We start from the raw sequence: 12,728 nt of genomic DNA on the forward strand, positions 1-12,728 counted from the left end.
CAACATCCCTCCAGACAAAAAGAGCAAAACATAACTCTATTCAGAGCCAGTCATTTCCAGTCCTACAACATTTCCTGGAGTGGACTAGGAAGTAATTCTCAAGTAATTCAAAAGTTCTCTCTTCCCCCAGGGAATGATACTGCTTCTGCAGTGTTCCAGATCCCATCAGTCCACGAAGAAAAGGGCTCTGTCTATCCTGAGCTGATCATCTACATTGCAGCACATTTCATTGCCAACAGAATGCTGAGTCAGCCTTATTTCACTTCTTTTAAAAGCAGTCTGTCAGCAAATGATTCAAAGCAGTTCTGAAAATACATGTATCGCTATCAGTAGTACTGAACTTAATATACAAGGCGTTTCTACAGTTTCCTTCCTAAATCCACCCTGGAGTTATTACGTCAATACAGAAAGGAAGAGGCAGTAAATCAAAATTCCATCCAATTATGCAAAGCACAAGTTATAATGAGAACACATTACCATTAATAAATATAAACGTAATGTGACAGCTATGTACTATTTATGTATCCGTTTCCAAATAGATTAACATTTTTAATGCTAAGTGAAGCAAACAGCGCGCGCGCACACACGCACACAGAGTCTCTCTCTCACTCCCAAATTCACATTTTTTCAAAAATGTATTTCATTCACCATGGGCTTTATTGTATCATCTGTTTTTAAGAGGCACTCCCTATGGATTGCAGTTGGGAATTCTGCTTAAAAACTGATGGTATTGTAATGATAGCTGGAACGCTGAAGTAGGAACCAAAGTTACCCATAGTGTAGTATGTAATGAGCCTTATCAGCAGAAGGATATGGCTTGTACTTGGAGCTAGGCAAGCAGGCCAGCAACAGCTATCTGTACAGTTATCAAAAACAAGTTAAGTAAATTGTTTACTGTTATTTAAAAGTCTCCAATATGTTATTTTATGTTAGCAACAGCTATTACAGTACTATATGGCCCATGAACAGGCTTAAATCAGCACATGCTTGAATTCTTATCAAGAAAAAAACATTTTTGTAAGGCTACCAAAGTTCAAGAAAGAAAAATTTAGCAATAAAAGCTATGTAATATTAATTAGTGTGTGTAAACATAACTGATAGATGGTTTTTGTATAGTTCCTAGCACAATGGACCCTTCAATCCCTACTGAGGGGTGGGAAAATAATTTTTCCCCCAATCAGGATTGAAGGGTCCATTGTGCTAGGAACTATACAAAAACATAAAAAGACAGTCACTGCACCGCATGGAATTTACTATCTAAATTCTCAATTCTGTGATGAGCTCAGTGTGGGCACCAGGGTCCATTTATTGCAGGAACAAGGCCTATGCTCTAAATTCTGAGGGACATATTTTCAAAGATATTTAGGTGTCTAAAGACGCAGATAGGGGCCGAATGGGATTTTCAGAAGTGCCTCAAATTTTTCTGACAAATAGATTATTTGCTATAACATGCAGTTTCAGGTCAACCAAAACTATTTGCAAATTTGGTCAAGTTTGCCAAACAATTTCTACTGAACCAAAAAAGTCAAATCCTTTTGTGATGGCTGCTGGTGGTGGTACCACCTCCCTTATAAGCCTTAATCCAGTCGTTAGGGCACTCAACTGGGATGTGGGAGACCCTGGTGCAATTCTTCCCTTTGCCTGATGAGAAGGAATTTGACTTTGGGTTTCCTGCACTGCAGGTGAGTGCCCTAGCCAAAAGACCAGAATATTCTTCCATGAGGCTTTCTCAGTCTCTCCTCTTGAAGCCGTTTCACTATTTATAAATAAATAAATAAATAAATAAATAGTCATCAGAGCAGGGATCTGACCTTGCGTCTCCCACATATCAGATGAGTCCCCTAATTACCAGACACCATCTCTGGCCAAATGACTATCCATTGTCATCATCAATGACTACAAATAGGCTTGGATTAGATTTTTATTGGTAAATGTCTACTTTACTGTACACAATCAAAAAATGACAAAAAAATTTCCATCAATAATCAAAATTTACAGATAGGCAAAGTTAGAAAAATTCTGCTTGTGAACTTATTGGAGTTCAAATTAAGGATATTTACTCTGAATATTTTGACATGATGTTGAAAATTTGCATTTGAACAGTCATAACTTTGTAACAGTTTTAACTTTTTCTATCTCAATGTCTACCATCCTTAAACAATTGTCTGACCCCACCCACTGCCAGACCCACAATTATGAAAATTTAAATAGATAAACATTTTAAAGAAGATTAAACCCCACAATCTGGCACACCTGTAAAAATTTAAATAGATAAAAATAAGAGAAAAATGCTTAAAAATAAATATTGATATTATCTGTCAAAATTATAAGGGAACCCCCCCCCCCCAAATTCTGCCAAACTTAACTGAGTTTCCACTATAAATGACAATGGATAGCCACACATCCCAGGTAAGTGCTTACCCACTGGGCTTAAAGCTGATAAGGGAGGCAGCAATACCACCACAACCTATTTTGTCCATCTACTTTTCCTTCCTTTCTCTAAACGTCTGAAAGTTGAAACAAAATTTGTCAGGTTGAAATGTAACATTTTGTTTTAACATTAGCAAAACATTTTCTTTTTACTTGAAATCTTTTTGACATTTCGAGTTGCTGAAAAACTAAAAAAAAAGTTTTCAGTTTGATCCAAAAGAAAAAAAACTTTTTAAAAATTTTTTTTTAAAATTGCCAGTGAACCAAAAAAAACATTATTCACCCAGCTCTAGCCCTAAAAGCTTAGCTGAATCAACCAAATTTTCCAAAATTTATGCAGCAGTTTTTAAGTGAAAAATGATTTCACATGGACGTACTAACTGATTAACTTACAGTTATATGAACAAACATGCAGTCCATGTAACAAAGTAATATGTGTACTGGAAATACCAACTGTGAAAGTCACAAGGGCCTGATGAAACACATCCTAGAATACTCAAATTGCTAACTCAGGAGGTATCTGAGCCATTAACGATCATCTTTGAGAAGTCATGGAAGACGGGAGAGATTCCAGAGGACTGGAAAAGGGCAAATATAGTACCAATTTATAAAAAGGGAAATAAAGACAACCCAGAGAATTATAGAACAATCATCTGAACTTCAGTACCCAGAAAGATAATAGAGAAAATAGTTAAGCAATCAATTTTCAAACATCTAAAAGATAATAAAGTGATAAGAAACAATCAGCATGGATTTGTCAAGAACAAATTGGGTCAAACTGACCTAATAGCTTTCTTTGAATTGGTAACAAGTATTGTGGATAGTGGGGAAGTGGTAGATGTTGCATATCTTGACTTTCATAAGGCTTTTGATACTGTCTCACATGACCTTCTCATAAACAAACTAGGGAAATATAACCTAGATGGAGCTACTATGAGGTGGGTGCATAACCAGTTGGAAAACTGTTCCTAGAGAGTAGTTATCGGTGGTTCACAGTCAAGCTGGCAGGGCATGTCGAGTGGGGTCCTGCGGGGATCAGTTCTGGGTCTGGTTCTGTTCAGTATCTTCATAAGTGATTTAGATAATGGCACAGAGAGTACACTTATAAAGTTTGCAGATGATACCAACCTGAGAGGTGTTGCAAGTGCTTTGGAGGATAGGATTAAAATTCAAAATGATCTGAAATGATGAAATTCAATAAGGACAAATGCAAAGTACTCCACTTAGGAAGGAACAATCAATTGCATACATACTAAATGGGAAATGACTGCCTAAGAAGGAGTACTGCAGAAAGGGAACTGGGGGTCATAGTGGATCACAATATTGGTCAACAGTAACACTGTTGTGTTAAAAAAAACAAAAACAAACAAACAATCCATCACTCTGGGATGTATTAGCAGGAGTGTTGTAAGCAAGACACAAGAAGTAATTCTTCTGCTCTACTCCGCACTGATTAGGCCTCATCTGGAGTATTGTGTCCAGTTCTGGATGCCACATTTCAGGAAAGATGTAGACAAACTGGAGGAAGTCCAGAGAAGAGCAACACAAATGATTAAAGGTCTAGAAAACATGACCTATGAGAGTAGATTGAAAGCATTGGGTTTTTTTAGTCTGGAGAAGAGACGACAGAGGGGACATGATAACAGTTTTTAAGTACATAAAAGGTTGTTACATGGAGGAGGAAGAAAAATTGTTCTTCTTAACCTCTGAGGATAGGACAAGAAGCAATGGGCTTAAATTGCAGCAAGGGTGGTTTAGGTTGGACATTAGGAAAAAGTTCCTAACTGTCAAGGTGGTTAAGCACTGGAGTAAATTGTCTAGAGAGGTTGTGGAATCTCCATCATTGGAGATTTTTAAGAGCAGGTTACACAAACACCTGTCAGGGATAATACTTACTAGATAATACTTATTCCTGCCATGAGTGCAGGGGCCTGGACTAGATGACTTCTCACGGTCCCTTCCAGTCCTATGATTCTATGATAATGGCACTCATTTCCTCCACCCATGGTGCACGGTGTTTTAGCGTGGTGGGTCATGATTTCCCAAAACACAATGTACACTGCTGCTTCTCTCGCTGACATAATGGGGAATAAATATCTATATATGTACTACTGAACTGCCCAGGAGCTAGATGCTATGAACCACAGGTGCTCAGATATTAGTACTAGAGATTAGCTAGCATAAGGCAAGATGTCTCCAGCGCCATAGAAGGGATCATGATGCATTCTGGAGGTGGCATCTGGAGTATAGTATTGAGCTTATGGTATATTATTTTAGCTATTAAGTTATAAATCCAGCTGGCATGTTCTCAGAATTACACAGCCTGGGAACCTTACTGGTCAATCATATTGACCTCTGAGTCCATGTAATTTCACATGAAGCTTAATACAATGACAAGCATAGAATTTTACATACACATATACCAATACCACTGTAAATATGTACAATATCATGTGCATGCATATTTGTAACCATGTTTACAATTTATCTCCTTACACTTGTTCTTACCTGCTTCAGAACTGGTACATTCTTGAACTGCACTAACTGAACTAGCGGGCAAAATGTCATCATCAAAACTGATAAGATCTCCTTCCTCAACTGGTTTACTTTGCAAAGGACATGTTGAGAGGTTGGTTGGAGTTGATGACTCTCTCAGGGACTTGAAAGCTGTTGCTTGCGAAGCTACCGAGAGACTGGGAGCAGTGATGATTGGTTTTAGTAAGGTCGAATGAGGGGCAGGACTTTCTACAGAAAGAGACTTTTTGGGAATGAGTGGCCTTGGAGCAGGAACTGGGAATTTCTTCTGTCCATCATTGTTCTCTGAAGCTGACCCATTCCTTGCATCAAGCAAATCATTACTAGTACTTTTTACAAGGCCAGGTTTTGGTTTCTTTGGCAATTCAGGTTTGGTTATGACATTACTCCCAGCTTCTTGAGGTTGAGGGTGCCATTTCCTGGATGTAGCTTTTTGTGTATTTTCTGTCCATGAACCTAACTCTCCCGAAGCTCTCCTGGCCCCTAGCTCTGGTTTTGGAGCTATTATTGGCTTCTTTGCAGAAACAGTTGCTCTTGGGACAAATGACCGTGGAGCAATTTCTGGTTTCTTTGATAATCCTGAGATATCAGAATTTGCTTGGGATTCAAAAGCTTTGATCCTTGAACCAATACTATTTTGGCTTTTTTCTGTATTCATACTGTTCATCACCATGTGACTGTCCAATAAGCTATTATCTAAGAGGGACACTGGCTGACTTGGAGATGGCTCCCTTTCAGCTCGAGGCTGGCTCACTTCTTCCTGATTGTCTTGTGATTTGCTTTGACTATCTCTGACCACAGGTTTGAGATTGCCTTTTGATCTTGGTTTTGGCAGTGGACCTGTCACATTACTGGGATTTTCTTGGCACTTCCATTCTTCAGACGCTTCAGAGACAACTAAGGGAGCCTCATTTTCTGAAGGATTGCTATTTAAGAGAGGTCTGGGAGGTTTGAGAGGACGTTGCACTGCCAACAGAAAAGAGAAACTTTCAAATTGTATTCTGACACATCTTAAACACAAATTTACTTTGTCATTTGGCCTCTCTAACCATTCTGACTGGAAATCTACCAACTATTTCCACTTAGAACTCACCATTTCTTGTGTTACATTTGTCATTCTCCCTTTTTCAAGGGGGCAAAAATACATTACATTCTAGAAAGGAATTTATCTTTGCACAAATGCATAGAATTTACAAGTAATAAGTCCAAAATTACTTTGCTGACTTGCAGCACTTTCATTTTAACATACTCAAAGCACCATCAAATAAAGAAAAATATTTTAAAAAATGTTTCATGACATTGAGGGTTTCCCAGCAGAGGCTAGAACAAGGAATAGTACAGCAGCTTCTCTAACCAGCTTTGCGTACATCTCAGTCCTGACCTACAACCTCCCTGCTTTTTCATTCATTTCTTTTCAGATTCTCTGGCCAAAAAGGATTGCAAATACAGCTAAAATGGAAAAATACTTGTAATGGTTTTGTGGGGAAAAAAAATTAAATGCATTATAGCCTAGGGTGATATTAAAGAACAACACGCTTTTACTTTTGACACACACTAGAATGGAGTATCAGGTCATCAGAAGTAAGAAGCAAATGCAGTAATTCATAGCAGCACCTAGTCCATAAGTGAAATACTTTTATTGGATGTAGAAAGGATTAAATTGATTTTTAAAAGCATCTCCAGAACATAATCTGTAAAATCTTTGATAATATGAAGTCCATAGAGCATTTACCTGGAACAATTTCAGATTCACAGAGAGTAGGTAGGTTGCTTTTTACATTACTTCTTGGCAAATGGCTGATTATTTCCTCTGGAAAGTCAGTCTGTGTTGCACACGTAGCAGTGCATCTAGAAGCAGCAGCATTATTGTTATTTGTTGTATTGACTTGCACTTGGTTAATTTCTTTTATCACCTGCTCATAAGATGGTGGAAGCTACAAAAGAAAAAAAAGGTAAAAATTTTAATGCGTCCATATGTGAAAATTAAAAAAAACCCTACATGAATTCAGAAATGCTACACTGACATGTACAACAAAAATACAAACAAAAAAAAACAGAGTAGTTCTCTTTTAAGAGGACAATGAGTTCTGGTGATGTTATTGTTCTTCTTTGCACTTTAAAATTAACATGAATTACACATGTAACGTAAATACATCTCTTATCTGCTCACCTCAGCTGGAACAAGCTCATTTGTCCTCCAGTTAGTCTGGGAAGGAGGAGGGAATCCTAATCCTTGTGGAGTGATATTTCCACCTGGAAACCAGGAGGATGGTCTGAGAGGCTCAGCAGCAACTATTGTAATCTCAGGACGTCTGCAAAGAAACATAAACAAGGTGATGTGCAGGAGAGGGAAGGAATGACTGACTAGCAAGTTTTACAGTAATGATTTAAATAAACACTAAAATAATATGTTTTCCTAGTAGTTCCAATTCTATTCCTGACTTTGCAAAGATGCCTTATATGATTTCATACAGTCACTTAACCTTTCTGGCCCCAGTCGAGCAAGCACTCAGGGTCCCCATTCAGCAGAGCACTGAAGTACATTCCTACCTCTAAGCAAAAGAAAAAATCTACTGACTACAACAGACTATTCATGTACTTCAAGGTAGGCATGTGCTTAAGTACTTTACTAGAAGGTGTCTTTGTGTCCTTGCAGAATAAAGTGGTTTGGGAATCTTCTGATGAAAAGGCACTAATAAATGCAAAGCATTGTTATTAACTACTGGGCAGAAATAATGCAAGGCAACAAAACAAATTTAAGATGATTTTTTAAAAATTAAGATGCCTTACCCCACATAGTGCAAGGATTGGGGATAAATGTGTACTTTTTCACCTGTTCAGCCCAGTGAGAAAACAAATTGCAACATTCATGTCATGATTTTTTTATTCACATTTATTGATTTTTTATTTTTTTATTTTGTGGCACAACATTATATGTACAACATGTTGCAGTTTCAACAAACTTATTGTGAATATTTAGGCTGATTTTTTTTAATGAATTTACTTTAGCCATGCTACTTGTGTTCATTTCCTTTGATCATTTACAAGACTGAGTTTTAACCAACAGGAATACTCACAGAAAGCTAATTGAAGGCTACACAAGTGAGTTTTCCTGTTAAGAGTTTTTGTGTACTAATCTAATCAGAGAACAAAAACACCACCATGTGATATATCTGACCAGTTAGAACTATCCTTAGTTTGAATAGAGAATATTGAATATTCATGCAGAATTGTTCATATTGAATCCCACAGAGTTTAAAAATTCACAAAGATTACAAGTAATTTGGAGTGAAGACCAAATCTGAGGAAATCATGAGGAAAAGAGGCTGAAGTTTTCAACCACTTAATTTGTTCTAATTTATGGACATGGATCAAATTACTGCTGTTTTCTCTGTTTTTTTGTATGCCGTTGTTCACGTGTGATTCTAGGCTCACTTATGCTGCGCCTCCTAAATATATTTAATAAACAGTTTAGACACTTTTCAGAATATCTGGTTGGCAGTGAACAGTTCTCAACATCATTAATAATAATATTAAATGTTACCACATTGCACTGGCTACCTACTAACAAGTGACAGAAGCTGGGGGAAATTTAATGTGTTGATTTAGAAAGCCTTACCTGGTTTGGTTCTTTGATAGCTAAAGGCTTGTCTACAGGGAGAATTTTAGGAAAATCTCTCCACAGTGCTAAAGGAAGGGTAATCAAGCCTCAAACTCTGTGGGGCAGAGCCTGTCCTTTTGTTATACACCCAATATAACGTGGTCCTCGGGAGCCAAAAAAATCTCACCGCCGTATAGGTGAGACCGTGTTATATCGGGTTCGGGCTGGTACGGTGTACCAGCAAGAGCCGGTATGCTGTGCCAGACTGGACCGGCTTCCCCGGCAGTGATTTAAAGAGCCAGAGGCTCCAGCTGCTGTGGGGAGCCCCGGTCCCTTTAAATCACCGCCAGAGCTCTGGCAGTGGGGCTCGGGTGGTGATTTAAAGGGCCAGAGGCTCCAGATGCTGCCAGAGCTCCGGCGGTGATTTAAAGGGCCCGACACTCCCCGCAGCGGCTGGAGCCTCTGGCCCTTTAAATCATTGCCGGAGCCCTGGAGGGATTTAAAGGGCCTGGAGCTCCCTGCTGCTTTACCACGTTATATCCGAATTTGTGTTATATTGGGTCGCGTTCTATCGGGGTAGAGGTGTATTTGTGAACAATGCTTAGCACAATGAGAACCCATTCCCTGATTCCAAACTCTAGGTGCTACCACAGCATAAATAATGATAATGCTTCTGAGTGTAAATCAGTTGCCTACAAGAGTAAAGGATGTATTCTCTATCCCCCAACACATATTCAGTATTGCACAACTGTGCTCTGTGGAACCTTTCGAGATATTCTGCATAATAAAATATTTTGAGAACCAAACAGTGTTGGGAGGGATCTGGAACATCTCTCTATTGTGAAACTGTCCATAGAATGAAAAGCTTGGCAAACACTTTGCTTTATTAATGAGTTGTATGCCTTTCTTGGCCATTGCGGGATGCTGGATATCTGGCTACATGGACCATTTGCTATGGTAACTTCTTCCGTCATTTTGCTATCAGAAAATGCACAAATATATGTTTAAAGGGTACTTTTAAAAAAGGATAGGAAGGGATAGAAAGTCAGCACCCAGAGGTTACGACAGGTTAATTGGGACTCCCTTTCTGAGAAGCTGTAGGGGTGTGTGTGTGTGTATTTAAGTTTGTATTTTCAACCTGAAACGATCACCTAGAAATGGAGGCCATAAGTTTTTTTAAAAATTTCAGACCAAAAAAATCCATCTTCTTAAAAGCTCATTATTTTTAAAATGTATTTATTTCTTTGGTTCCAGTCATTACTACTTTTACACAGAAAAATCAGAAAGGAAAAAAAAAAACCAGAAGAAAAGGACAAAAGTAGGATCCTGATATGATCCGTTAAAATAAACTCTAAAGCCAACTATTAGGATGACATGTGGTTGAAATATAAATAACCATGTTATACCTTCTCTCTCTCTGATTTTCGGTATGAGAAGAAGTCCGAGAAGCTATTAAAGTAAAAGAAAGAAAAACAAAAGTTAATCTGGACTTGTACAGCAACAAAATAAAGATAGTAATACTAAAATTGTCACCAAGCTATCATAAACGTAACTGACTGTACATAGCATTTGATCATAAACTACAGATTTCTAAGAATGGCCATATCTAAATAAAAATTATTTGTATTTAACACAAGAAAAATTTTAAAAGCTATTCTTTAGCAATACTTTCAGACTGACACAGAATATACATATTTACACACACACTGGAGTTAAAGAATCCCGTAAGACATGTTGTGTGATTCAGAACACTTGCAGAGAAAAGAAGGAAAAAATCCAAAACAGTTACCACAATATTAAATACATATGATTATGCTTAAAACCACGTGAAAGCTGTGAAAGAAACTTAACAAAAGCAAGAAAATTAATGAAAGCAAAGCTACCACATCCTAACACAGACTTTTGTGCATTTTTATTTTCACCACTCCGTGAATTAAGAACAGAGTAATAAACCTTAACTTTGTCTTTTGACAATGTATTTCCTAGACTTTGTGTAAAAAAAACAACCCGTACATGTTTGTTAGTTCAAACTTTTGGTTTGGTTTAATAATTATTTTTTAAAAATCTAATCCAATACAAAAGATGTTTACCTGAAAAACTATTTCAGACTACTGGGTAAATATTTAATATAATTGTGTGCAGGAGAAATTTACTTAGCATTGCTTATTAAAAAATTAATTCAATGTCCACTTATCAGTGTTTAAATTCTCAGGCATTTAATTCACACAAATAATGAGACCATTTCTAGGCTAATAGTTATCTACATTTATTTTTTATATCCACCGCATTTTGGATTTTCACAAGCTCATTAAATCCTCACTCTCTAATCCTGTATTTTTGTCATATTTACATTCAAATATTTTTTTAAAGGCCACACTAACTTTTTAAAATGTGGTTAAATAACAAAATAAAACAAAACAAAAAAGAAATTAGCTCTCAGCTGAATCTTTGCATAGCAAATGTGATTTAGGGAGAAGTAAAGTTTATTGTGCAAAAAGCTGACAATTGTACCATTATTATGCCATCATAGACTGATAGCTGAAATCAGCAAAGCACCGCTTGAAAAAACCCCAGCATAGTATTGTCACAGACATACCTCTTCCACGGGGCATTTTTGATGTGCACTATTCATGAGTGCTAGAGGAAAAAAAGAAGGGGTTAAAGTAGAGAAAGAGGGTGCAGGGAAGAAAAAGAACAATCCAAGGTTCCTATATGTCAATAGACAAGATTAACTGGATTCATGTTGTTAGTCACACAAGAATAGTGCAGATTTCGCGCGGGGGGGAGGTGGAGTGTAAAAAAACCTGATAGTTCAAAATAAAATTTATTTTAAAAAAATCAAAAGCAATTTAATTGAGTTTTTAATTTCTATTCTCACACTGAATTTTATGGAACTTTACTTATTGCCTGGGGATGTCGTCTTAATTGTGAACAGGAAAACTGAGGAAGAAAGGACCTCTGTACTGTTGATTTCAAATAGGAAAAGCGGCATAGTTTGAATGCTCTTTTTAGGTATGTATTAATTGATGTCTGCTTTGATATAAACTCTCTTGTTTTATTTACTTTATAAACAGATGGGATATACTTTATACACTGATGGTCTGACCCAACTCCCAAGAAGTTGAATCAGATTATTCAATAACATGCATTCTACCCATTCCCAGCTTATCCTTTAACCCCCCACGTATGCATAAATATACATTTCCCTTCTTAGATTTCCCTTTCACTAAGAATAGAGAAAAGAGGTAAATCTCTCCAACTGGTAAGAGACACCTATTTGCAATAAGTGTTGTTATAACCATGTTGGTCTCAGGATATTACAGAAACCAAGTGGGTAAAGTAATATCTTTATTGGACCAACCTCTATTAGTGAGAGAGAGAAGCTTTCACCAAGCTCTTCTTCAGGTCTGTGAAATGTATTCAGTGTCGCAGCTAAATACAAGGTGGAACAGACTGTTTAGGGTAAGTAGTTACATATTTCAAGGGACCATTCAAGGTGAAAAGGCACATTAAACTTCTCCAGTCATGAGGGTATGGGGGGGAAATAAGGCAGGTGGCTGTAAGGGGTTATAGATTGGTGTAATAAGCCATAAATCCAGTGTCTCTGTTCAGCCCTTAAATTCATAATTTTTCTAGATACTAAAAATTAAGTTCCCAGGCTTGTCTTTTGAAGGTGTTTTGCAGGTTTCCTTCGAGGACGAGGACGAAGAGGTCAGATATAGAGGGATCACTTTGTGAAAAGTATTAGCAATATAAGTGTTCTACTCTCTGCACTGCCTCCCTATAAGGTAGCTGGCAATTGTCTGTCTTGTAAGTGCCAAAGCTGTTCAGTTACTATGACTCAGTTACTGCAGTGTTGTGAATGGCTAAAAAGTCCAATTCTTGAGCAATAGATTGTGTAGGAGTGATGCGCAAGGCCAGAAGATGAAACTGGTGCACTACTGGCACTTAAGGTCTGCTGCACTTTCCTCTTTGCTCTGTCTTCACTTTTCTCTCTCTCAGCCTCTGGCTTCCTGGTGCAGCACAGTCCTCCAATGTAGCCTTTGCTAGCTGCCTTTTCCGGGCTTGCAGTGCAGATGTTGAAAGTTTTCAGCTCCCTCTTGCAAACTTTCTTGAACTTGAGCCTACGATGGCTCAGTGACCTTGGAGCATCCACAAGTTC

General features: G+C 37.6%; 1 protein-coding gene across 4 annotated transcripts in view; it reads right to left on the reverse strand.

Annotated features, from left to right (window-relative positions):
- The window catches only part of SH3D19 (SH3 domain containing 19), a 124,618-nt gene that overhangs the window by 40,361 nt on the left and 71,529 nt on the right, over window positions 1-12,728 (reverse strand). For all 4 annotated transcript variants that reach the window (XM_039540988.1, XM_039540991.1, XM_039540990.1 and 1 more), the window contains exons 4-7: window positions 9,973-10,015; window positions 7,136-7,277; window positions 6,698-6,899; window positions 4,939-5,931 (exon numbers count right to left, since the gene is read on the reverse strand). In XM_039540988.1, coding sequence (XP_039396922.1) covers window positions 4,939-5,931; window positions 6,698-6,899; window positions 7,136-7,277; window positions 9,973-10,015 — 1,380 coding nt within the window. The remainder of the gene's footprint in view (window positions 1-4,938; window positions 5,932-6,697; window positions 6,900-7,135; window positions 7,278-9,972; window positions 10,016-12,728) is intronic.

The sequence above is a fragment of the Mauremys reevesii genome, linkage group 5 (genome assembly GCF_016161935.1).
Source record: "Mauremys reevesii isolate NIE-2019 linkage group 5, ASM1616193v1, whole genome shotgun sequence".
NCBI lineage: Eukaryota > Metazoa > Chordata > Testudines > Geoemydidae > Mauremys > Mauremys reevesii.